General features: G+C 42.1%; 2 protein-coding genes and 1 long non-coding RNA gene across 5 annotated transcripts; 2 read left to right on the forward strand and 1 right to left on the reverse strand.

The window, feature by feature from the left end:
• The first annotated feature begins 1491 nt into the window (after positions 1–1491).
• Positions 1492–12696, forward strand: sesn4 (sestrin 4). Of its 2 annotated transcripts, none has more exons than XM_082558433.1 (9): positions 1492–1697; positions 7725–7907; positions 8040–8222; positions 8360–8608; positions 9044–9134; positions 9262–9386; positions 10637–10803; positions 10920–11064; positions 11853–12696. In XM_082558433.1, the coding sequence occupies exons 1-9, from the start codon at positions 1632–1634 to the stop codon at positions 11940–11942; spliced, it is 1299 nt and encodes a 432-aa protein (XP_082414559.1). In that variant the 5' UTR covers positions 1492–1631; the 3' UTR covers positions 11943–12696. The 2 variants fall into 2 exon arrangements, with proteins under 2 accessions (XP_082414559.1, XP_082414560.1); XM_082558434.1 differs by having other exon boundaries at positions 8360–8604; positions 9043–9134.
• Positions 12697–15198: 2502 nt separating this feature from the next.
• On the reverse strand, positions 15199–24304 carry foxo4 (forkhead box O4). Of its 2 annotated transcripts, none has more exons than XM_082553513.1 (4): positions 23559–24304; positions 22234–22759; positions 19039–20559; positions 15199–18587 (listed from the first exon to the last, which is right to left on the reverse strand). In XM_082553513.1, the coding sequence occupies exons 2-3, from the start codon at positions 22675–22677 to the stop codon at positions 19069–19071; spliced, it is 1935 nt and encodes a 644-aa protein (XP_082409639.1). In that variant the 5' UTR covers positions 22678–22759; positions 23559–24304; the 3' UTR covers positions 15199–18587; positions 19039–19068. The 2 variants fall into 2 exon arrangements, with proteins under 2 accessions (XP_082409639.1, XP_082409638.1); XM_082553512.1 differs by having other exon boundaries at positions 23370–24304.
• LOC309718379 lies at positions 22654–25385 on the forward strand. Its single transcript, XR_014279955.1, has 2 exons — positions 22654–22738; positions 25083–25385. It is a non-coding gene; the product is annotated as an uncharacterized lncRNA (long non-coding RNA).
• The last annotated feature ends 1364 nt before the right edge of the window (positions 25386–26749 follow it).

Raw genomic sequence — 26749 nt, forward strand, 5'->3', positions numbered from 1 at the left:
ATGACCCTAAAATGGATAAACAGCTAAGAAAGAAAAGTAATGACTTTTGTAAAATTCCACAATCAGGAACCACGTACAGGCTTTGTTGGTGGTCTAAACAATATAGCACCTCCTAATATAACGTAAAAATAAGACATAAAGCCATTCTCCTTATTGAATCTTTTTCTTCTTCTTGCGACAGCTCTACTTCTGTCACAAATCATGCCTGACACTCTTCTCTACCCTCTCTGCACTCTCAACTTCACCTCTCTTGTGCCCCATCTGTTGCTTTGGATGGTTGACTCCAGGTATTTAAACTCGTCCGCCTTCACTACCTCTGCTCTTTTTAGCTTCAGTGTTAAACCTGTCTCCCTCTCATACACACGTGTCATTTCTTGCTTCTACTGAGTTTCATTCCTCTTCTATCCAGAGCATACCTCTTCCACCTCTTCTCTACTCTCACTACAGATCACGAAGTCATCTGCAGACATCAGAGTCCACAGAGACTCCATTCTGGCCTCATTTGTCCACCATCACTGCAAACAATTAGGGCCTCAATGGTGATCCATGATGTAATCCCACCCTCACCTTGAAGCCATCTGTCACTCCAGCTGCACACCTCACCACTGTCTTGCTGTCGTTATACATACCCTGCACCACCCTCACGTGCTTCTCTGCCCCTCCACTCTTGGTATTGATCATACCCTTTCTCTAGACCCACAAAGACACAGTCCAGCTCCTGAGCTCCTCTACACTTCTCCATCAAAAATCTCAAAACAAACATCACATCTGTATGTGCCCTCTTGGCATTGCTAATCCCAGTGTCTCTTTTCTAAACCTAACTTTAACACCTTTCCCCACAGCTTCATGGCTTAAGTGTTGCTACAACTCTGCACATCACCCTTGTTCTTTAAAAATTGGCACCAGCACACTTCTCCTTTCCTCATTCTTCAAGATTGCGTTAACAAATCTGGTTAAAAAGTCCCTCTCCCCTAGACATCTCCACACTTCTACAGGCATTCAGTTGCATTTCTACTCTTCATCATCTTCATAGCTACCTTCACTTCCTCCTCACTAATCCTCTGAAATGGATAAGCAGTTAAGACAAAGAATTAGGATGCATCTAATTTCCACCCTGGCATTATTACATATAATCGTGTTTAGTATAGTGCTTTGTTTGTTCTCTTGTTTGCTTTTTCTTCTCCTTGTTTGTCTCTTTTTCTTTCATCTGTGGACTTTTTTGCAGTTCTGTTTATGATGTTGATGAAAATAAAGTTGGGGGAGGGGAACCTGTGCGTTCTTGAAGTCTTTAGTGGCAGCTAAAATAACACGGAGTGCTCCTTCCTAGTAACTTTCCCGTCCCAGGGTAAGTTAGTAGTCCAGCCCCGCGGTCTGCCCGGCCTGTTTTCGCCTCTCTCTGCTCGGTTGTTTGCAGCTGTTCATTAGCATTTGGAGCTCCGCCCCCCTGCGCTCTGATTGGACGCACTGTTACTGGAGCTGTCAGCTCAGCTGCAGGAAGGTTTTCGTCTCAGTCCGGTCTGCAGCTACAGACTGACAGAAGCCAGCAGAGGCTCTCTGCCTTTGTTAGCTAGCTGGTAAAGCACCAAGAAAGGACGTAGCCGCATCCATGAAATAGCACACTTTTTTGGAAAATGATCTTCTGTACGAATAAAATGGAGTACCCCCTGAGAACCCAGTGCCAGCGAGTCCAGAAACAGGTAGGTTATAAGGTTAGCTGAATTTCGACAGAGAAGGGGGAGGGGGGTAAGTTAGTTTTAGGACAATTGAAGCTAATAGCGGCTAACTCAGTAGCGTTCATTCATTTGCCTAAGGGATCATTTATATCAAAGAAAACATCTCCTTTTTTTGGCAGCTCTTGAATTCACTCTCAATGCCTTTTAAAGCTTAAAACGAGGTGATAGACGACGGCTAGCTTGCATTTAACTGTTTTTCAAAGTTTTTAACGAACGGTTGGCTAACATTAGCGACCAAAAAAAAAGGAAAGGGAAAAAAACAGTCGCAGCAAACTTACGTTGTAGCTCGCTAACGCTTAACAGTTCACAAAGAAAACTAGTTTGACTTAGATGACATTTTGACGGCGGAGAAGTGGGGTTTTAGTGGTTGAATATGGGGGTTAGGACCGCACTGAGCTCGGTTTCCATCTCTAGCCGTTAAAGCGTCACGTAAAGCTTGCAGCGCTTTCTCGCTGTTTTAACGCTTAATTTTGACCGATTAAAGCTACAAATTTACCTGTTTCTCTTTTTGGGTTTTTTTTTCTGTAAATAAAACCAGGCCCGAACACATTACCCTAACCGCACAAACTGCGAGATGACGGCTCTGCCTTTGTTCTGCCACAGGAGGGAGAAGATTTAAACGCTTCCTTTTAATATTTGTGTTAAATTTGGCGTCGCTTTTGCGGATTATTAATGTGTCCGTGCACTAAGAGCCCGATAAGACGGTGCAGTGTGAGGAGAAAGCTGCAGGTGACGATGACATCATCTGAAGGTTTGGGGAGAGAAGTGGCTGTGAAGTAATGCAGCACCATATATTTACTCCTAAATAACACACAAGCACGGGTTTTGCAGGACACATTCAGCGTGTAGACATACCTAATCCTCAAGGATTGACGGGCATTGTGCGGGTTTTGTCGCTTGCGGTGCCTCTAAATGTTGGCAACTTTTTTTTTTTATTGTGCTGTTTTTTGCTGGCTTCAACTGGACTGCCAATCAAAGTTGTTTTTCTCCTCTGCCGGTGTTTTTCCACTTCACAACAAAAGGGGGGCGCTGTCCCAAGTTGTAGCCAGAAAGAGACGTATTTGCTGCAGATTAGAGGTCCAGAAATGGAACAAAACAAGCAGGAATGTGAGCAGCTACTTTGTATTTAAAGACTAATATGCGTTGCTTTTTTTTGTTTGTTTTTTTTGCTTTTTTTTTTTTTACTGCTGCTATACTTTTACATAAATTTGCTGCAACTGGAGACAAACGATAAGCAATATATACTGGCCGTGCATTTGCCTTTTGATTTGATAACCTTAAACCTTTTGCTTGTTTGTGAGACCTAATTATCAGGGAAAGTCTTTTCTACCCCTACAGTGTCCTTGCTCTACCTGCATGCCATGTTTTCTGACAGGTCCCATCATTCATGTGCAGTATGTATGCTCGCCTTTGTCCCCCCCCCCCCCCCAAATCATCCTGCAGCAGTGTTTTGTTTATCTTGGTTGTGTTGTATGTGAAGCTCCAGCTTCTTTCCCTTCCTTCTCCTTTTCCAATCTTGGCTGCAGCTGGTTTGTTTTGCACTACTCCCCAAGTTCAGGTTGCAAGAGCAACACCTCCCCACCCCCCCAAGCTGCTTCTTCTGGTGATAAAGGTGGGCGCATGATGAGGTTGAACCCCTCCCAGACTCAGTAAGGAATGCAGATTGAATGTCCTTCTCCTATATCTGCAGCAGCCCCCTCCTGCAGCCCACCACGCACCAACACACTGAAGCGGCTGCTGGTGTAATTTTCCTCTCTTTGTGTGTCATCTTAGTCCAGCGCTCTCCTTCCTAGCCTTGCTTGTTTGTCAGCCAGCTATCAAAGCCTGTCTTTGTCTCCCTTTACCTTTCCTCCTCTCGGTGACGTCATCCCTGTTTTTCATTTCATCCGTAGTCCTCTCTGATCAATACACAAATTATCTGTCCTCTCCCGTGTTGAGGAAAAAGGAGATTTCTTTTGAATGTCAAATGATCTGCACCTGTGAATCTTTTTCTTTCACAACAGGCCCTACTGTGGGTTGTTTATGTTAATATTTTGCAGGCAAGCCACAAGTTTGACTGCATCTTGTGATTTGAATACAGCAACGCTCTAATGTCACCCCCTCAGGCCTGTTTTTGACTACAAAAAATTGCTTTGTTTCTGCGTGTACTGTAAGCTGAATTGATAGGCTTCCGAGTGTACATGTGAAACCACAATATGCTTTGTAATAGCATACACAGTTGCAGACATGATGCTGCTTTATATGACCACCCACCCTTACTTACCCTTTTTTCTCTCTTCTTTCAGTGCAATTTTTTTTTTTTTTTTTTTTTTTTGTGTTCATGTGGGTGGCCAGTAAGGAGTATATCGCCTTGTCAAAGCTATGTGCAGCTTCTCTGGGTTGTTATCAGGCAATAACAATAAAGCTGGGTATTGGGACAATAATACATCTGCCTAAAGCTTTCCCACAGCGCATATAAATCAGAAAATGTTGATTAGTTTGGATAAAGATAGATCACTTTCAAGACAGAGCTAGGACATGAAAAAATAGCAAAATTTAGGATTTTTTGAAATGAAATGTATTGATGAGCATACTGTAAACTCTTTGTTTTCTATTTGATTTCTGCTTCTGTGTCCTCAACAGACACCATAAACCTGTAGGATGTGTCATTTCCTGCTTTCTGAATGCCTTCACATCCACTGTAGTTCCTGTTTCAGTTTGACTTATTACCTTGTATTTGTCCAGACATGTTTGAAAATTTGCAAAATACCAATTTCCTCTTTGATTATGTGATGGCAAATCCCATCTCCTCAGTCTCTAAAAGAGTAGGTTTGTTGCTTATTTTACTTCAGATTTGAAAATTAACAGAATATGACAATTAGAGGGTTGCTTTTTCTGATTTCTGTGTGTTTCTATGAGTGTTGTCAGTATTTATCTGTGTGATGACGAATGCAGGGTGTTTGCTAAAATTTGACAATACTGCTTAGCACTGTGGGTTTTTAGTTCTTTGCACAAGTCCTTAATTTTGGCTTTGACTTCTCTAACGGTAACCTTTTTAGCTGAAGTAATCACACCGAGAAAAGATGCATCAGCAGGGTGAGTGTCAGTGCCATTTTCAGGGTTAGTTTCCTATTTTGCCGAGGGTTTGTCATAATGTTGATGGGATTGTAGACTGGTGTTTAACTGTTAACCATACCCATCTCTGATTTGAAATACTTTCCCTTTTATATATGTTTACAGTTGCTTATTTTTCTCATGGGAGTATTTAAAATATAAAATCACACCCTAGCATAGACAGGTGGAGATACACAAACATGGAGATGGCTTCAGGCTCTAAAACGAGAAGCCAGTGCATTCTTTCTCACAGCTGACAGTGTTGTAAAAAGATTAACGGTCCTATAGAAATGGATTGGAAAACAGCCCTTGGACCCTCTAAATCATTAGAGCTGTTTTATAAATTTTGGTCATTTTAAGTGTTAAAAGGATAATCCAGGATATGTTCATTGGTTGACAAGTTGTGATTGAGAAATTGTGAGGTTTGCTGCCACAGTCAGTCTCCTGCTCATATAACCTGGTTTTAAAACACCAAACAATCGGCTGCCTTACATTCCTATTTTATACTGTCTGTGGTGTGGCTGAGCTTGCTGAGCCTCGTGCACAGTCTGAGGGGTCAGAACAAGATTTTGTTTTTGGGGTTTTTTGTAATATACTGAAAAACTTCCAAATGGCAGCAGCCACAGCTCCTTTCTTGGTGGCAAGTTATTTTGTAGCCTCTGTGCTCTCCTCCATCATAATCCTAACCCATCCTGAGCCCTTTCCAGCTTGTTCCTGATGAAATGGTGTCTCACTTTCTTATATCTGATTTATGTAATATGAACTGTGAGGGAGAAGGGTATACACTTGAGGCAGGATTCCTCTTTCATCGCAGGTACTAGTGCATAATAATATAAAACAGTAATTTTAGCAACTTGAGTGTCCCCAGTGGGTACTTTATCTGTTCACTGAGTTGGCAATATTTCAAAAAGTCACAACAGTACATCTTTTATATTGTCCAGCAAAATTACTTGGAAAATAATTAGTCCTATAAAGAAGTTTTCTGTGCTTGCACAGCTTGGTCATTGTTTTTTGTATTTGCCTAAAAGTATGATCGATCTATGTTGGAGTCCATTTCATGCCGGAATGAAAAGACTAGGGAAAAAAAACAGGCGCAGATCTCCTTACATGTTAATTATTTGACTGGTGCAGGCCCCATCGAGCCAGTTAGTGCTTTGATGGAGCTGTAACCTAGATTCTGCAGCTCAGCATACTAATCAGACCTACTCTTGTGAATGTGCTCTTGTCAGGTTTTGATTGGCAGGCACCTGTGCACTCTACATTCCCATTCAAACCATTTCTCATGTATGATGACAGATAAATGAGGGTCAGGGTTTGCATCTAAGCTTGCGTTATTCACTGCCAGCTCATTTTATTCCCTTGCATTCTCCTTAGAGTTAAAATAACTCGTAGTTTATACAAATAAGTCAGTCTCAGTGTGACGTTTGTTAAATCTGTGCTGTCTTGACATGTTTTTTAAGATCTGAGCATGGAGTCTATAATAGGTCAAGAGGTGGAGCCTCCTTCAGGATCAGGAGGAAACCCTGGTCGACTGCAGGGAGAAGTGAAATACCACATGTACAGATCTTTGGTATTCAGCTCCAAGGCTAAAATTAAGCAGCGAGTCCTTCTAGTCGCCATTTGCTACGACTATCTGTGACATAAGCTGAGGCGTCTGTGATTTGACAGGACAGTAGTAATCCTTGACAGACGTTCAGCTGTTAAAGGGAGAAGTCTTTGCCAAACTGGAGTGAAACATTTGGCTTTGATGAGTGCCGTCCACACTCGGGTTTCACATACAGTGGAGCTGATTCCTGCTCATGGCTGAGTTCCCAAACACCTTTTCCTAGAACCGATTGTAAGATGGTGACAGAGGCTGTGCCCATGAGGGCGATCCAGCTCCCCTCTCCGCATGGGTCTGTTTCTCTTGGCCTCTGGCTCCTGAGCCCAGTCGCTCCCTTGTTTGTCTGTTAGGGCTTATGAATTTCTTTGCTGCTGCTGCTGCTCATGAGCTTCCCTCTTCAAGGCCTCTTAAGCTCAACTTTCACATTAGTTGCTTCGTCTGTGCTTCCTCCCAGCATGTAAATCCCCTTTTCTAAGGAAAACATGGGTGTTTTTTTTCCCCCTGTAGTTTTAGCAGGCTGCTGTCCATTTTCATTTCACAGAAGTAGAAGTACCTTTGGAAGAAAAAAAAAAAAATCCACAGTGCTGCTTCTGTGTTTGATAATAATGAAGTGGTGTTGAACTAGGAAGCATCTGGCCCTGCTGCAGCCAACCTGCCATGGTGTCTGTTTGTCTGACGAGCTCTCAGCTGAGCTACTGTTGTTTGCTTGTTTTATTTGGAGAAGGAATAATGCAAGGAATGCGCTCACTTGCCAGTGGCGCCTGTATCACTGCTGTTTTCCCAAGGCTGTTTTTCTTTCAGCTGATTTATGGGGGGGGGTAAAACAAGTTCGGTCCATGTCACGGACACAGAAGTCTAGCCTGTTTTTTCCTACAGATCTAACGATTACTCCAAAAGAAAGTCATCCTCGGGTTACTGAATTATTTTTATTTTTTGTCCCATATATTTATTTATTGCCAGTTTTAAATAATAAAATGTGTTCCCATTGTGGATTAACTGATTGCTTTGTCTGTAAAATGTCAAAGTCGCTCTTTAGTGACGTCCAAACTCCACCAAAGAGCCAAAGATTTTGGATTTACAGTGGTGTAGTTCAGAGCAGCTTCATCCAGCATAATTTTAAGATTTTTCACAGCCATTAATGTTCTCATTTTTTTTTTCTTCTGTCAGCACTTTGTTTCAGCCATTATAGCTATTTCCCACAAAATGGGAGAACTATATCTTATGGTACAATATGGTTTTAAGGTCCCTCTTCCAGAAACCAACAGTCTTTCTCGTCCTTGTCACTGTTTCTGCAGATGATGGTGAATGGTGAGAAGGAGCGAGTGTCACTGCTGGTCAGCAGGGGGAGTGTAGATGCCGTGTCCCAGCAGATGGCGTCTCACCCTCAGTACCTGGAGAGCTTCCTGCGCACACAGCATTACATCCTGCACATGGATGGCCCCCTGCCGCTGCCATACCGCCATTACATCGCCATCATGGTTAGTGACCTGGCTTTTCTCTCTAGGATACATCCAAACCCCTCACCAGCTGTCATCATGCAGCCAAACATACACAAAGCTTTTTTTTTTTTTTTTTTTTTGAGTTTTCATCTTTGTTCCTGTGACTAACAGGCTGCAGCACGTCATCACTGCAACTACCTGGTGTACCTGCACTCAGCGCATTTTCTGAGGGTGGGCGGGGATCCCAAGTGGTTGCAGGGTTTGGAGGTGGCACCCCTTCGCCTTCGGCTCCTTGACAACATTAACAAAGTGCTGGCCCACCAACCCTGGCTCACCGCCTGCTCGCATATCCAGGTACAGCAAAGACAGACCACGGATAAAATGTAACATTTACATAAGTATTTAAAAAAAAAAAAAAAAAAACTTTGATGCTTTGCTTTATTTCATTTCCTCGTTCTAAATGTGTGTTTGTTTTTGCCTCTGCTCTCCAGACGCTGCTGAAGGCGGGCGAGCAGTGCTGGTCACTGGCTGAGCTGGTGCAGGCCGTGGTGATCCTGGCCCACTGCCACTCCCTCTGCAGCTTTGTGTTTGGATGCGACACAGACGCAGACTTTGTCCCTCTCTCCTCCAAATCTCCCAACGGTACTCCGCCGACCTTCTGCCCCTGTGACGCTGCCAACGGCAACACCAATGTGCCTCAGTCCCTCGCCACTCCCTCCGAACACATAACACGACGACGGGTAAAAATATACTTATATACATATCTGAAGCTATAAACTGAAATTAGTTCATAAATAGTTAGAATAGCTTTAAAAAAGGGACCAATATGTGCAATACTGGTATCACTCAACCCACTGGTGCTTGTGGAAAGGAATAAGAAGAAAAAGGCCAAGATAGCCAAAGTAAATATCACCAGTTTTACCAGATGAAAATGTATTTTAGGAGTGTATTTTTTTATTTCACTGGCCTTACATCATATAATAAGGATTGGAAAAAATGTTTAATAGTGTAAAATGACCGATTAATTTGTTCAGTATTTTTCCTTTGATAAATATCATCAAATTCAGTTGGATATTTTCTGATGTTGCATACACAATTAGATTATTTCTGTACCCTTAGCAGTTGCTTTAATATATCAAACTTGATGAGATACTTTTTTTTTTTTTTATCGACAGTCTCTGGACTCAAGTGGTGATGTGACGTGTCTGAAGGAGAGGATCCAGAAGTCCCAGGAAGAGCGTGAAAAGCAAACACTCCAGCAGACAGGTAACACCACCGAGACATTCCCACTCACTCTTCGAGCATTAGTGAAGTCGCACAGTGTGAAACCTGAGCGTTTACCACTCCTTACTTAGCCTCATCATCTCCTTTGCTTTCATCATTTCTTTTAAAGACACGGAGGAGGAGGAGGAGATGATATGCCTCGCAGATCCTTCGCGTTTTATCACAGACCCTGACTTTTGCTATCAGGAGTTTGCGCGCAAGGAGGAGGACCACTTCCAAGTGTTCAGAGTTCAGGTGAGTGTCTTTATAGCAGTGAACGTGTCAGTGTGATTATGTGTAGGGTTTTGTTTTTTGTTCTGAGTTTCCGATTGTCTGGCTGGTGTCTATTAAAGACATTAGCACAGTTTTATTACTCTCCACTGCTGAAGTGCATCTGTGCCACAGTCTGAAGCACTTTGAGATGCTGGTAGCCAAATTAACATGTAAATTTGGTATCAGGCAGCCCGAGGCAGAGTGAGTTAATCAGTACTTTCTTTGACATTTTAACACACTGCTTTGGCTCACAGACCAACAGGAGAGGAATAACTAACAAGATGTGAGCTGAAGTTTTTTCCCCTTCATATTTTAATTAGATGCGTTTTCTTAATCATGGTCCAGTTCATAAGGCACAATATAAAATGAAAATAGATATAAGAGCTTTTAGAAATGTAAGTTTTGTGTAAATTACCAGAAAATCTGTATTTGTTAACAGGAGAAGAAACAGTACAACAGAGAGCTAGGAGTCTCTTTTCTCCAAGTCCTCTACTTTTTTTCCTACTTTCACTATAAAAGCTAAATCCCACAGCTCAAGCTGCCCCCAAATGGCATCATTTAACTTGTCCTCCATTTGTGCTTGTTAGTGGCATCATGTCCTCTCTGTAGGGGCGGCTGAAAGATGTTGAGGACCACTACAATAGAGACCTGGCTTGTGAGGCAGCTGCTCAGGAAGCATATGGCAGGAAGAGCCCGAAGCTTGTAGTTTAGCAGTTACTAAACACTGAAAACAAAGCGAAGGTGATGTCCGCTAATAAATGTATCGCAGAAGGCATAATTCTCTGATGGGAAGCAGCACGGTGACACAGTTGACTGTTGCCTCAGAGCAAGAAGGGCCTGGGTTTCTATCATCTGGCCAGGATCTTTCTGTGTGGAGATAGGACTTAGTACATATCTGGGAGAAATCTTGAAGAATCATAACAAAATCATATTCTGCAGCGCTTTTGGATCATTTTACAAATGAATGCCTCTAAAAACCACAAAATGAAGAACAGCATGGTACATAGATTGGTGGGGCTAGCCTTAGGGGATCATCATAAAACAAAAGTAGAGCAAATAAAAGCATTACTAATGCTGAAAAGTAGTTTCAAATATTTACTACTTAAGCTCTATAGATTAAAGGTTTGGCATCAATCACGAGGAAAAAAATGTTATGTTCTTCTATTTGACTGCAATTTTCAGAACTGCTCACAATGAGGAAAACTCATGTGACCCCTTTTTTTCCCCTCTAGGACTATTCCTGGGAAGATCACGGCTTCTCCTTAGTCAACAGATTGTATTCTGACATTGGGCACCTCCTGGATGACCGGTTCAGGAGCGTAGCCACCCTCTCCTCATTGCACAGTGACGACCTGAAGAGGGCGATCTGGAATTACATCCACTGTGTGTTAGGAATACGGTGAGGCTGCCACTTCGTGCCGAAACAATAAAAATAAAAAATACAAGAGACGTACAGAAACCTGCTTTTTTGTGTGTGTGTTCAATAGTTAAAGTTGTGTTTGCTTTTGGTCGCAGCTACGATGATTACGATTACGGTGAAGTGAACCAGTTGCTGGAGCGAGATTTGAAGCTGTACGTCAAGGCTGTGGCCTGTTTTCCGGACTCCACCAAAACTCCAGTGTGTCCGCTGAGATGGACTCCACTTAAGACTTCAGAACGGGTAAGACTATTTTTTTCGTGTTACGAAGAAAGTTGTCATGTCTGCAAACAACGTATGACGCTAGAAGTGAGAGCCGCAATATTTAATTTGGCACAAATGCAGCAAAACAAGGATCTGGCAGGATCAGCAGAGCTTTCGCTTTTGAACTGAGATCATTATCAACTAAAACTAAACCAAGAAACGCTAAAATCAGGTGGGAAAAGAACTGCATTGACTCGAGCCACATTGATAAAGGTTTATACTTGGTCTAAGGAGCTTAAAAAGAAAGCGACTTAAGTTTCTTGAAGATGTTTCACCTCTCATCCGAGAAGCTTCCAGTTCAGGTATTTTATGCTCGTACTGGTGTGCCTGCATTGCTCTGGGATTTCTCTCTCCAAGCTGGTCAGTTCAGCACTTTTTTTTCTGCCAGCTTTTTTCTGAACCAACTGAAGAGCTGGAAACAAGAGTACTGAACAGGCCATTAAAGTTGCAGGTGGATGTCAGGGTGTAGGGTTATGGTGTATCTGCAGTGTAGATTTTTAAATATATTTTGTGATTTTTAGCTTTTAGATGGGAAAGCAGGGACAAAGTGCAGAAGGATGAAATGCATTGTGGCTCATGGTTTACATGTTCAAACCAGGGAGTAATACTGGCGCCCCCTACAGCACAGATTTGAACTAGAAGCATAACTCCAACAAATGTGCGCATTCCCCGTCACATCAACCTGTCCACTCAACACATTCCCAGAAACTGTTAGTTATCACTAGCATCAGCCCTCGGTGTTAATGTTTAGTTTTTTCTCTCCTCAGATACACATAAACTTACTAATCATGGAGGCCCGGCTGCAGGCGGAGCTGCTGTACGCGCTGAGAGCCATCACTCAGTACATGATTGCCTAAGAGGATGTAGAGGCACGTCATTAAAACTCTTCGCCGGTACAGAGAGACCCGGAAACAAGAGGATGAAGACATCTGAAGAGCAGCCAGTGACGTGGGGTGAGAGCGGCACTTTTAAGGACACAGAGCTGCACTGTTTGCAGCTGTGCCTCTTTGAATGTGCTTTTTCTCCTCAGATCCAGTATATTTAAACCATAGCGTGCCACACCCCTCCTGCAACTCATCTTATTGTGAAGTCCTCTTATCAGACATCTTGGCTCTCGAAGGTTATGTGCAATTATTGCTAGTTATTTTAATTTTTACCTGTCATCTTGTGTTCCAGTCGGTCGCAGCAGCAGTGTGTTACCAGTGGCCAATACTCTCCTCTTTAGTTTGAGAAGGCTCCTTTTGTATTAAATATGCTTTTCCAAAAACGTATATCTTTGTGTACACGTTGAATGAATGTTAATGGGAGACCAGTTCTTTGGGGTTTTTTTTTTTTTTTTTTTTTTTTTTGTGGACAATCCTTGTCAGTGTTGGAGGAGGACTGTGAAGGACGACCGTTTTGCTCTCCCTGACATTTCGTATTAATGCTGGTCAAGAACAAAAATGAGAATGACACTGCTGGAAGTTATCACATCACTATAGTTTCTTTTAATAAGCACTTTTTTAAACTTTATATATTTATAATGCAAGGTAGCTAATGAGTAGACATACTGAGTTTGTGGGTCTCGTCTTTATGACGTGTTTTAAAAAAAAAAAAAAAAAAAGAGAAAAAGATTTGACTGTTTGTCCTCAAACTTTCAGACTCTGCTTTTGTTTCCCAGCCCCGATTTCTGAGTGAAGGTACGCGTTTCAGGATATTTCAGTGAAATATTGCTCTAATATTTTCAGTTTAGCTCTGGCACAGGGACTCTGAAACTAATCTGAAGAAGTCAGTAAGCTGTTTCTTACAGCGACGAGTAAGCTGAGCCACGTTTTTTTTTTTTTTTTTTTTTTTTTTTCTCTCCCCACTGACACGCTTCAGAGACGATCAAATCAGAGACTAAATGTTAGACCACGGGTCCTTTAAGACCTCAACCTTTCACAAAAGTACAAAAAATCAATTGGAGCAATTTTAAAAATAAATAACACTTAAGGTTGATCTGTGAGTTCAGATTTTTGTTCGGGGATTTGTGTTAAAGCTTTTCTTTCTTTGTGTGAACTGTATCGAAGTAGATCATCACAGCAGAGAACCCGTGGTACACTTAGCAGAGCGATGTGCAGAGTAGCTGTTAATAACACCTGTATCTCCTTTCTGTCTTTTCTTTTTACTGTTTTTTTTTTTTTTTTTTTTTTTTTTTTTTGTAGTAAACTTTTGGAGTACTTTTTGTTTTGTTTGTTTCTGGGTGACAGTAGGACCTACTTGTCATGCTGCGGCCTGGGTAGTTGTAGAAGTGTGACAGACTGTAGATTTAGAATTGGTAACTGCAGGATATAGAACAGAAACTGAAGTCCATATCGACTAAAGCAAAAAGCGCTGTTAACACAGGTGCCTTCAGGCTAAAACTGGAGTGCTGCTGAAGTGGAAGGATGTGACGACTGGAGGCTGAACGTGGGCCGGAAACGAGCCCGGCTGACAGGCGGGAAAGCTTTTCCTGCCCGAGTGGGAACAGTTCTTGTTTTTCTTTCTTGGTGTAGGTCGGAGCCGGTTCTGATGAACGTTGCAGCTGTGAACGCCCATGTTTTCTAACAGACACCTTCTACAAGCCCCAGCAACTCAGCAAGAGCCTTTGACACAGATGGATGTTAAAAATGTTCAACTTTAGTAGACTTACAAAAAAAAAAGGACCTTACCTTAAAATAAATAACCTAAAAAAGAGAATAAGTGCAAAGACAAAAAAATGGGTTTTTTTTTGGTTTTTTTTGGAAAATGTGAAGAAATGTTTTTCTATAAAGATGCTCTATGAAAAATAAATCTGCCTACTGTTGTCTGTTCCTCCAAAGAGAAAAGCCTGAGGCTACTTAGTTTAAAAGCTCTGTGGTCCACCCAGACATTTAATTTCTTATAAATCCTTTTGCCAGCTGATACCTTTGGCTCAGTTTTAACTCTCTGATTCACAAGTCGTATTTCAAAAGGTGTGATTTAAATCTTATTGGTTTCTTTTATTTGATTTTTTTTCCTGTTTATACTTACAGTAATTGAAAACATAATTGTATAAAAACATCTCTTATTTTACATAGGCCACTTGCAGCTTCTTGAATGCCCACTGGGGGGCAGTGCTATATCAGTGCTGCTGCTATCAGTTCAGAAACAAGCGCTCATAGCCTGTTTTTCTGTTTTCAGCTGTTTGATTTGATGTCTTATCACTTCCCACGACATCAAATATGTTTGAATTACCTATTTTTAGTTAAATGGGGCATCACATATCATCAGCACAATCTGAGGTCACTGCAAAGAGACTGCTTGCTTCTAGTGATAGATTTCATCAGTGATAGTGCTGAGTGCCAGAGAACTGGCCAGTGTACTCGTGATAATATATGATATTTCGATCTCTCATTTCTTTATATTTTCTATTTGGGAAATAGGCAACGGAATGTATTGAAAAGTACAAACATGCATGGAAATACAATATGCAAGGCAAAAACAGTGTTTGTACGAGTCAATATTTAGTATGACCTTTATTCTTCAACACAGCCTGAACTGGTCATTTCTTTAAGTCGTCTTCAGGAATAGTTCTCCGGACTTCTTCGGATGTTTGCCGTGTTTTTTTCTGTTCTCTGTCAAGATTTTTCAATAATTCTGAGGTTCTGGGAATGCCAGTCCAGGACTGAGTTCAATTGTGAGTTTTTCTATCCAGGTATCCTTTTATTGTATTGGCATTGTTTGGGATCACTGTCACGCTGAAGAATTAGGCTGTTGCCTATCAGATGCTTTCCAAATGGTATTACATGGTGGATCCCAAGACCAATTTACAAAGTCCTTGGAGGCTCAAGATATTTGCATAGCATATCCTCCTAGGAAAAAATATTACTAGGTCCTGGAAAGAGTTATAATTGTAGGCTTACAATAAGTCTTTGAGGTTGTTTTTTGTTTTTGTTTTTTTGAATGACGGTGTTTAAGTTTTAATTTGTGCATACTCAGGAAGGCTGTGACGTGGTTTTAAGATGAATAACTACCAGCACAAAGTGCATACCTGTACGTAAGTGACGGGATCCTTGGATCACAGCGGCCTCTAGTGGAAGACATGCACAAGTGCACCATGTCTGAAGCGTCACAAGTCATCAATGAGCAGGAAAAGTGGGTTAAACAGTTTATTGAATCGATTTTTGCTGTTCAGAACTGTTTGTCATCTCTGGCTGACTTTAACAATGTGTAAAGAAAGAAAACTAATAAAGAGGGGCGCAGGGGATGAAAAAAAACTATCAACATGATTTAAAAAAAAATCATTAATATAATTGGCTTATGCACAACTTCCCACCCTCCCCAATGGAAAAAACAATTTCACCCTTGCCAAATGCTACAATACTGTATCAAATAGGGGCGATTTAAAATGTAAAAACATGAAGGGACTAACTGCTACTTAAAAAAGCTGAAGGATGAAGAATATTCACAAAGTTACATAAGGGGAGACACAAGAGAAGTAATAACATCACACCTGACTGCTTCAAGGAGGCAACAGTAAACTAGAGACATCAAAGTAGATTCTCACCAACCAGCCGCCGCTCCTTTAGTCAGATGTTACTAAAATTTCCCCAACTGTGGAACTCGGTTAAGGAAAAAAAAAAAAACAGAAAAAAGGGTGCAAAACATAATAACAAAAGTAATCGTGTTATGATTCAAAATAAGTGCAGTTACCCTGCTTTTAGATTTAAAAGACCAGGTTGGGTCGGGTTTATAAAAATAACAAGGACGAGGAAAGTATGGAGTCTTTTTTTTTTTCAAATCTTGTCTGCAAAATATAAATTACTAGTGCACACAAGGTAAATAACTCCTGCAGGAGATAAATAACTCTTGCACGAATTAAAATAACTCCTGCGGACATAATTAACTTGTGTGCACATGATAATATCCTCACACGGCACAGTAGGGGTTCTGTATTAATTCCTACTGATTGCGTGTGAACTTCTACCATAACACCAAGTCGTTATCCTTGTGCCCTATACAAAAAAATTCCCCCGATATGCACCCCTTGCATTGTGGCATATTCCAGGATAACATCACAACTGATATGACATCTAGCACCATTACAAAACCAAACAAATGAGAATTTTAAAAAAAGGAAATATTTTTGGGTGACAAAAACAAAACAGAAAGAAGAAGAGTGCTTTAAACATATCAGAGGCTAACATATTCACACAGCTACAGCGAAATGATGAATAATAAACTCCAGGGATTTTTTAAATTAAATTAAAAAAACGAAACAAAAACACAAAAAGTTAGTTAAGAAAGGGGAGAGATGACAAAATAAAGCGTCGCTACAGAGTAAAGTCGTGCTATAGTGTTTTAAATATTGGCAGAAAAACAAAACAAAACAACCGAGGGGACAAGCTAGCTGTGATTTACACGGCTGAGAAGCTAAAATTAAAGGTGAAGTCAAATTTGGGATGCGAGGGGGGGAGCTGTGAGTTGGTTTCCAGTCTGCATACAAGACAAATTGTGCAAAATAAAGTTCATTTATTCATTTTTGTTTATTTTTTTGCCGGCATCTGATTAGGTCTGTGCACAAGTGTTGTTTTTCCTGAGAGATAACGGTTGCATGAGCCTCGTTTTGAGATGAAAGTTTTTTTCCTATTTGATGCATTTTTTAAAAATCGTTTTTTTTTACTTGGACTCAAAGAAAGAAAAAAGAAAACAGGAAGCACGAGGCAGGCGGCTGGAAATCTGCTTTAAAACTGTCAAGTATTTGCCTCTTTCAACTTTTAAAGTCACCTTACAGGTATCTCTCGCTTATATATATATATATATGTATGTATGTATGTATGTATGTATATTTGCTGTTTTGCAAAGCTTATGTACACTGAGTATACTCAGGCCCAAGCGCTCCCTACATGCCATGCCAATGCAAATATTAGTGTTCCTTTGGTTATGTAAAAAAAAAAGAAAGAAATCTACATGCATCTTATTCTTTACAAAAATAAAAGTATAGAAAATTACAGTTAAAAATGATCTGAGAATACTTCTTCCAATGTGTAAAAAAACATCACTTGTCATTAGTAATATATTCATACGTATTAATATCTGATTTCCATCTAAACTGTATATTAAAACTATCATCAAATATATTCTTTTTTTGTACTTCTCACACAGTGAATTAATTTTTCTTTTCCAACGTTAGTACTGAATAATAAAAGAAAACGTCCAACAATATATCGGGAAAATGTTAAATAGCAAAAACAAACCCTTGAGGGAGGGACTTTTTTTTTCTTTCTCAAATTTCCTTCAAAAGATAGGTCTGCATAGCATCGTGTACCTGCGCAATTTGTACATTTACAGGATCATAAACTCTCTTCTTTTGAGATGGTACAACCTAATATGGATGCATCTTTTAGTGTGGGGTCCCTGTGTTGCAGGAAACCTAAGTGCTTTGAAAATGCACAGGCTCGAGGGAAATAAAGAAAGAAGAAGAAGAAGGAGTCAGGTTGGACAGTGGAGGCATGTCAGCTGTCTAGGACAATGTAATACTTGGCCAACCAATCACTCGTTAGCGTATGGATTTACCCTTGAATGCCCCGTGTGTAAATTCACAAATCCCATTTCTTCATTTTGTTAGTTCAACTGCACATCAGAGATTAAAAAAACAAAACAAAACACCCTCTATCTGACATCTACCTTAACACAATGGATTGAAGTAAAAAAAAAAAAGCCAAACTGCAAGTACATACCCTCTCAACTCTTTTCTCTAAAATCATGAATTTAAAATCGTACATTTAATCAGGGCAAGATGTGCAACCACATGTTTCATGCCTCCGGCCGTCCCATCTTTATCTTCCACCTGTTCACAACAGTCCTCTCGCTCGCTTTATCTGTATCGAGGTCGGTGCAGCAGGGCAAGTGTACCTCATTCAGACGAGCATTTGGTCTGGCAAGTCACGCCGAGCGGGAAAACTGGCCATTTCTCCAAAAATCAAAACAAAACAAACAACAACAACAAAAAAACAGTCCATCAAGTCTCTCAAACCAGCGCCTTTGAGATCCGGAGTACCATATCCGCCCTAAAGCTTTTGTCGTGTAACATAACTAAAGTGGAAACTCATTCCAGCCAGAGGGAGGGAGGGAGGAGGGGTGGGGACGGGGAAATAGGTGATTTGTCTTGTCAATCTAAAAAAACAAAACAAAACCAAACCAAAAACCATCAAGTCACACATTTAAAAAAAAAATCAGTTTGCAGTGAAAAACAAACAAACAAAAAAACAAACAACAACAACAAAAATGGCTAGCAGCCCAATCGTCCGAGTGTTATTTAAAAACCCCCAAAACAAAACAAAATAAAAATAAACAGAAAGTTGTGCATAGTAGCCTGAATCTCCTCCGCTTCCTCTGCATGTCTTGGCACGTGATATGAGTGAGGTCTTCGTTTGTAAAAGTCCAAGAGAAACGGCGCGCTTTGAAGACAAGAATCTTCGGCCAGCAGGGAGGAGGGATCAACCGGTGGTTGCGTGACGTTATCTTGATGGGAGATTAGTTTCCTGCAAAGACGATAGAGAGGATCATTCACCTCGCTGTCGCTTAAAAAGGCCGTTTGAGAAGATCTGTTAGCCATATCTGCATGCAATGCTGTGAGTAATGAGCAGATCTTTGTGAAAAAAACTAAAAGGGGTGGAAATATTCAATCTACAGTGACAGAAAAAAACAGAATAAAGATAAAAACGCTTTAGATTAGAAAGTCGGAAAATACTGAAAATATTACGTTTTTTTCATTTAATATAATATAGATTTTTTTTAAGGAACAGTTGATCACCGAAGGTCATTTTCACTAAATCCTGAATTAAAATGCTAAATATTCTCTAGATTTGCTGCTTTTCTTTACTTCGCACCACCGTGAATTGAATATATTTAAGTTTTCAACACCTAAAGACAATTTTTTTTTAATTCTTTAGACTAGTAAATAGTTCGTGTCTCTGACAGTGGTTGGTGTACCTGGCTAACACCGTGTGGTCAGGTGAGTGATTAGCTGGGCACCCAGTTGTGAGCGGAGCCCTGCGTGGTGGTCGGTCCCGGGTAGCCTTGGCCTCCAGGCAGCATGGGGTCGAAGTTGAAATCGAGGCCGTCTCCGTCCATGAGGTCACTGTTGATTATGTAGTCCACATCGCAATCCAGGTTTTCGGTGAACATGTCAATGTCCAAGTCCGTAGGGAGCCGACCCGGACCGGTGGAGAAGCAGGACGGCACTCCAAACTGACTGATTCCCGGCAGGGTGGTGATGGGCCCCCCGTGTTGCGAGCCAACGGCTGGTAGCGCGGCGTGTTGGGCTTTGAGGGCAGAGAGCTGTGACGGGTCCTGAGACAGACCTGAGAGGATCATCCCCAACTCCATCTGAGAGTGATGCTGGTGTTGTTGCTGCTGCTGCTGCGCCGGTGGTGGTGGCTGCTGCTGCTGCTGGTGGTGAAGGTGATGCTGCTGAGGCTGCATCTGTGCCTGCAGCCCGATGGGGGACACGGTGTTCGGCTCCAACCCCTTACCCAACCTCACTCCTGCAACAGACGTGCCCAAACCTATCATTCCCACCCCTCCAGAATTCGGCATGATGGAATCCACTTGGGCCATCAGGACATCGCTGGGAGGAGGGGAGTCGGAGGTGAGCAGCGCTTCCAAGCTGGAGGGTACGTGGGCGCTGTAATGGCCGCTCCCACGGGAGCTGGGGGTGGGCATTGGGTTGAAGAGGGAGTTGCTGAACGTCGTCTGCTCTTTGCTGCCGGGCCCGCAGGGAGACACGGAGGTTGTGGCCCTGGTGTGGGTAGGGGCCTGTGGGAGGCTGGATGAAAGCTGATGGAAGGAGGGGAAGCTGGAGCCTCGAGGCAGCAGGGTGGAGGCGGAGGGCAGCGGAGTGGGAGGTGCTGGTGGGGCTGTGCTGGGACTGGCCCCTCCCTGCTGTCCAGTCATCAGAGTGAGGCCATCGATCAGGTCCAGCTCCTCCATGAGCGTCTCGGTGAGGGTGGGAGTCAAGTTGCTGGCAGAGAACCGCCCCAGCAGGCCGTCATCAGGCAGGTTGTCGTCATCCTCCTGGCCCGGAGCAATGGGGGACAGACGTCCGCTCAGGGTGCTGGCGTTAGAGCTCGTGCGCGGGCGGAAGGTGGTCCACATATCCGTGTCGTCCAGGCTGCCGCGGGACGAGGGGCTGCTGCTGTTCACCCCCCATTTGGAGAACTGCTGGGATGAGTTAGGGCTGTCCGCGCCCGCCGAGCCCGTGGCACCATCGCCCTGCAACACACCTGCGGTGCCTCCCAGGCCGGCCGCTCCCGCCTGCTTCTTGGTCTGCTTGGCCCTCATGCGGCTCTTCAGCAGCTTACTGCTGTTGTCCATAGATGCAGCCCGGCGACGCGGCGCCTTGCCGGTCTTGCCTCCTTCGGGGTTGAGCATCCACCAAGAGCTCTTTCCGGTCGATTCATTGTGTACCCTCAGGAACTTGTTGTGGAGTGACAAATTGTGGCGAATTGAATTCTGAAAATCAAAAGGTAAAAAAACAAACAAAAAAAAAAAACACAAAACACAACAATGAAGAGAGAGTCATGAATTGAAACTCACAGGAGAATCCAGCAATAGAAAAGATGCTGACTGAATGAAAACTTTCAGGATTAAAAAGCATTTTAAACCTTATTTTGGAGCAAACTTTTCTACTTTTTTTGTGTTTTTTAACAGATTTGACTTTTTATTCCGTGAATGCATTTTTACATCCAAGTAGCCACTGAAATTAAAGTTTATTTATTAAATAATTCTTTACAATAACTCCCCAAAAGTGTTTCAAGTTGGTTGCAGAGTGGTGAAACTTGCTTTTATTACACTGGTGATTTGCAGATTAATCACTTATCTTTAAATGAGAATAATAAAATTAAAGTATGGCTACTGTGGATATAATCTTTAGTAAAGGATTTTCAAAATAGTTTTTGTCTCATCTTGGATGACACAAAATGTATTTATTATCTTTGAAAAGGGTTTATACCAAAACAGACGATCTTAGACGGTAATAAGCCCGAGCAATTACAACTTTGTTTCGAAGGGTTTCACACCAACGCTTGCTGGGAACCACCCGTCTGCTAACAGTAGTACAAATGAGTGTGGCCTCAGCTTTAGTTTTATTGAGGAGGTATCTGTCTCCTCCTAGCATAACAATATCAGAAGAGGTATTAAAATACAAACTCAACATGCTGTTTAGGCAGCCGGCGTGACGCAGACACCACAAGTATGAATAAACATCTGCACCAAAGCCTCCTGGTGCTTCTTGTAGCTTGACAAAATTGTCAAAAGTGTAAAAATGAAGATGTTTCCAGTGCTTTTTATTTAACTTGGACTGCTTCTTATTGATCGCTTCTTTACTCGAGCACTCAAAGCATGTACACAACATGCCTCATTCACACCAGCACTTCTTTTTCTACCTGGGTGCCTCCTATCTAACATTCAGGCTGTTCAGGCCCAAGGATAATCAGAAGGTTGGTGGATCGATCCCTGGCTGCTCCAGTCTCCATCCCAAACATCCTTGAGCATCCCTGATGCAACCATCAGAGTGTGACTGTTAGATAGAAAGCACTTAAGCGTTTGGGGGGTGTTTGTGTAAATGAGGCATGTTGTATGAAGCGCTCCCAGTCCTCAGGTAGAGTAGAAAAGCATCTTTTTTCACCCAGTGACAGTCAACAACCAATGCCAACCACCTAGCAACTAGTAGCTGTATCACCTCCAAAATGTTTACAACTTTTAACAATGTGCACGAGGTCACGTGATTAACCTCAGTACTGCCTGTAAATGCCATCCAGGGGTTTTCCTGCCCACTAAAAGGAAAATAAGCAGAACTGTGATTAATAATATGTTTAACCACTTTTCCCAAAGCTTATTTACTTAAAGTTAAGTATTTTAGTTTATTTTTAAAACTAGGACAACCAGAATGGCTGGCCTATGCACAAACTTGGGTTAAATAAGGAAACACACACACTCTCTGCCGTAACTCTTAATGCAGCTCTGTGGTGTGCCAGGAAAAACTCTTACTGACACCTTTACCTGGTGGACCTAAGTGTTTATTTTATTACAGTTCAGCTTAACTCTTAAAACTAAAAGGCCCATAAACATAAAGATAACCTTGGCTGTGTACTGACTCAGATGATTCCCTGCAGATGAAGCCCTCACCTTCCAGCCGGCGGAGCTGTTGCTGTCTCCTTTGTCTCTGAAGTAAGGCACAGTTTTCACCATCCACTCATATATCTGCGCTAGCGTCAGCCTCTTCTCGGGTGAGTTCTCGATGGCCTGGCTGATCAGGTCCGCGTAGCTCTGGTTCCCCCACGCGTTGCGCCGGGAGGATCCTTTGCGCGGCGTCGCTCCGGGTCCGCCCACGCCGGCCACGACCCCGCCCTCCACGGACGCCGCAGCCGCTTTCTCGGGCTCGGACGCGATTTGCTGGGGCTCGGGCTTGTCCTCGTCAGCGGGCGGGGTCCCGGCGGCGGACTCGGCGCCGTCCGCCCCCTCCGACTTGACAGCCGTGATGTCGGGCCTCGGCAGCGGCCACGTGCAAGAGCGAGGTCTGCTCTGCGGCTCAAAATCTGGGTCAATCGGGGACACTGGCGACTCCTCCATGGCGGTCCTCTGAACTTCCACTCAGAGAGGTGTTCAACTTAAAACATTTAAAGTTTGACAGGTAAGTTTGAGCCGATGACACCTTAAGAGAAAACAAACACACCACCTTTAAAATAAACAAACAAACAAACAAACAAAAATAAACAAACAATATACTTCACCCTCCGCGGGGGTGTCAACCGAAGGGCCTAGAAAAGAGACGTAATAATCTGAACACGCCAATAGCCTCGGTTAATCCTCAGATTGGAGATTAGGGAACCCAAATAATCTCCTTAATAGTAACTATCATAAACCTTCAGATTTATATAGAAATAAGGAGGGCTGGGGCGGGACTCTCTTTGTTTGAATGAAATCTAAAAAGATAGTCGCACAATGACAATAAGCACCAAAACATCTGGACCTAGACGGGGTTTGCGGCCGCATCTGGAAATTATTATTATTATTATTATTATTATTATTATTATTATTAATAATAATAATAATAATAATAATAATAATAATAAGAAGAAGAAGAAGAAGAAGAAGAAGAAGAAGAAGAAGAAAAAATATATATATGTGAACATGTGTGGCTAAAAATAGAAATTGAAGCCATTTAAAATCGCTTACATTGCTATATTTTACTTTCAAGGAGAGAGTGGTTTATATGCGGGTGGAGATTTTGTAATTATTGCGGATTAAATTTGTGAACTCACACGTGAAGTTTTCTTGTGAAACTATGCAGTATGCATGCGAGGATTAGCTGGCTGCGGTTACAAAGGAGCTTCTGGCTGTTCTTGTAAACAACCGGGCAGTCTGAGGTCTCCACAAGACCAGAAAAAGGGAGAGAAAACGACCAAAGTTCATTTATTTATTTATTTTAAGTTCCGCAGACATCCACTAACCGGTGCGGCTTAGTCAGTCAAAGTGAAGATGTGCGGCGGCTGACTGTCCGAGCTGGCGGTCTGTTCAACACTGCCCCGGTACGCTGGCACACGTCTCTGTCTGTCTTCTGGTGGGAAAAACGAGCCTCCAGCGAGGATAAGATGTCAGTAAGGACGCTTCGGGATTTGTTTATAACACTAGAGAGATGACAGAAATGTGCAAAGAGAAGTCCGCGCCTCAGGTCTGCACGGTCCGCCACATTGCGGTCGGGCGCATGTCACCATCTGCCATGTTTCCCCACAGTCCTGCCGCGGCACACGATACTCGAAGAAGCGGGTTTTAAAAAGCCCACTCGACCGCAGCCCGGAACTCAGCCGACCCTCGTCTCGTTGTGTCGCTAACCAAGCCTCGCAGTTTCTCCGCAGGCGCTTGGGTGAAACTGGGGTCGCCCGCAGGTCTGTCGGCTCCCACTCGCCGCACTTTGAAAACAGCACCGATAGCCTCCGTAACGTTAGCCGCTTAAGCTCCTGCTACTCCAGAGTTTACAATCCGTGGAAAAGTCCGTGAAAAGCCTCCGATAACTTCATCCAAGTTGCCGTTTCTAGTCCGCGCTGACTTTTGTAAAACTTCCTGTTGTTGTGTCGGTACAAATATTCACTCCTTCGGGATCTTTTCGACTTATTTTGTTTTGTTTTGACTCGAGGCGAAGACTCCCTTCTGACGTCTGTTTACCACTGTCAGGCAACGCACTCTGCGCCTGCGCACAATGGAATTCTGGGAAGGCGAGTCCTGTGTGTGGCAGACGGTTCCGACGTAAACAGCCGCGCTCGATGGCAACATGTACCTGTAGTGGAACATTATGTAACAGTTTATGAAAGTGTCCTAAGTACTCTTAGGCCATTTAAGGTATTACCGGTAATTAGAAACACGAGACAAGAAAAGACTGCAAAATTACATTATTTCCAGAAACAAACAAACAATAATTATAACCTTAAATTTTAATGTTTACTCATACATAGAGGTCCCTCTGAATACCTCCTCAAATTTCCAGTTTTTAATAATACATTTAGTAAACTTGTATGGATTCTGTTTTATTTAGCTTTGTTGAATTTGACTGTGCTTTATTACTTTATTACATGTGATATTGCTTAATAATTTGTTTTAACTTTAATGTAGTTATTTGTGATTTATTGTAATTTTCAGATTAGTTACATTTTACTGAGCTATATCCTAATTTAAGCTATTCGTTAATGCTATTTAAAAACATCTTGTCTTATTACCTGGGAAACGAATAAATAAGATTTTATGGCATTTTATAAATAATTATATTAATTAGCAATATGTACACTCGGGAGGAGTAGAGACACCAATCTATTAGGTACTGCATCAGTTATGTGTAAAACTGTGCCAAATCAAATATGCAGTTCTACCCACTGTGGCTACTACAACTAAAAAACAATTTTGCATCCATAGGTAATTCAGAACCCACCTTAAGTGTGTTAAAAATCTAAATCTATCCATTTTCTTCCACTTATTCAATTCAGGTTGGGTTGGAGCCTATACCAGTTGCCACAGGGTGAGAGGTGGGGTACACCCTGGACAGATTGCCAGTGTATCACAGGACTAACACATAGAGACAGAGAACCATTTACATTTACATTAACACAGACACGTGAAGAACGTGCAGACTCCACACAGACAAGGCCCCAGACTGGATTTGAACTTTAAATATGAAATCGAAATGGATGAAGAGCGACATAGTCTTCATTATAGGCCTCAGGCCAGAGTTAAATGCAAGGATTTGGGTTGGAATATCCAGTTTGGCACAGGCCATGCCACCACTGAAGGTCTGTGGTTCAATAACTTGTTCTTTCAGTTCACATGTTGGAGTGTCCTTGGGCAAGATGTCGCACCTGATGCAAGCACCGAAGAGTGAGATAAAAACATTATAACGTGTACCGAGTAAAGCTTTGTATGAATGTGAATGGCTGGATGTGGATACTAAATACCAGTCAATTAAAATTAAAACCTTGATATTCCTATTACCAAAAACATAGGTATATTCATTTATTTATTGGTTTATTTATATATCATGACAGAGTAATATATGTGGAACAATAGAGTAGTCTGTGTTATAAATGGAATGAAACAAGAGATATGAGAAGGGCACTTACATTAAACCTCATGAAAAACCTGCTCTATTTTCAACTTAAACTTTAAGACTTTTTGTGAATTGAAAATGTGATTATTGCTTTTAAGTTTCCACTCAGGCACAGTGTATCTCTGTATGTATTCTGTAAGTTATGTGTTCAGTTATTTAAAACATTACAAAAAAATGCTTGGGCCAACCTAGTTTTTAGGTCTTGGATGATCCAGGTATGCTACAGGTGTGTGTCTTAACCACCGGATACCCGATGCTCCGTGTGAAGCTAATGCATACTCAGTAACCTAGGCTCATGGCTGTTAATCCAGCTTTCTTTTACTAGATTTATGCTAGACTTTAGTCACAGAAGTCTCCTCTCTCACAAGCCAGAGTACTCCCTGTGCTGCCCGGATAAATGGCAGGGTTGTGTTAGGAGGGGTATGCAGTCTAAAATCTGTGGCACATCAAACACGTGAAGACCCCTGGGGAAATAATGGAGCTCCACAGAACTGTACAGAGGACATGTGGCATCTTTATAGAGGGAAGGGACAGAGTTGTTCTTCATGCTTTGCTATGGCTTTCACTGGGACAAGACCTCAACCCCAATAAACACAAAGAGGAGATTTTTGGATCCAAATCAAAAAATCAGGAAATATCTTTTAAAGAATGGTGTTGCATCTCTTCAGGAGACCTCCAGAGACACTTTATAGGGTTTTTTCCTTTAGTCTGTCACCCGTCTGACTCATGAAGCAACGACACATAATCGAATACAGAAGCATTTTTTTTAAGAAGACTCAACTCTCAGATGGTGTTTTCTGTGTTTTGGTCTTTGTGTGGTGGGAGCTTAATGAGCAGTGAAAAACTTGTAAATTAGGAAGTGAGAAAAGGCTTAGCTTACTCCACCATTGTTTATTAAAGGCAGGTACATTAGCCCGTCTGATCTCTCTTTGAATGGTTCGTGCTTTCACCTCCACATACCTTTTTTTGTGGTAATCCTTTTTCATTTTGAATACTCGTGTGGCTTCCTGCTCATTGTGATGAAAAGTAACACACCCCACCGATACTGCG

Source organism: Aulonocara stuartgranti (genome assembly GCF_965226115.1).
Source record: "Aulonocara stuartgranti genome assembly, chromosome: 2".
Lineage (NCBI taxonomy): Eukaryota > Metazoa > Chordata > Actinopteri > Cichliformes > Cichlidae > Aulonocara > Aulonocara stuartgranti.

Bases quoted from the DNA above. Each gene is read 5' to 3' on its own strand.
- sesn4 (XM_082558433.1), top strand. From the start codon at position 1,632: ATGATCTTCTGTACGAATAAAATGGAGTACCCCCTGAGAACCCAGTGC. The intron at 8,609-9,043 runs GTAAAAATATAC...TTTTATCGACAG, and splicing joins AACACATAACACGACGACGG to TCTCTGGACTCAAGTGGTGA. The intron at 11,065-11,852 runs GTAAGACTATTT...TTCTCTCCTCAG, and splicing joins CACTTAAGACTTCAGAACGG to ATACACATAAACTTACTAAT.
- foxo4 (XM_082553513.1), bottom strand. From the start codon at position 22,677: ATGGAGGAGTCGCCAGTGTCCCCGATTGACCCAGATTTTGAGCCGCAG. The intron at 20,560-22,233 runs GTGAGGGCTTCA...TTTGATTTTCAG, and splicing joins ACAGCTCCGCCGGCTGGAAG to AATTCAATTCGCCACAATTT.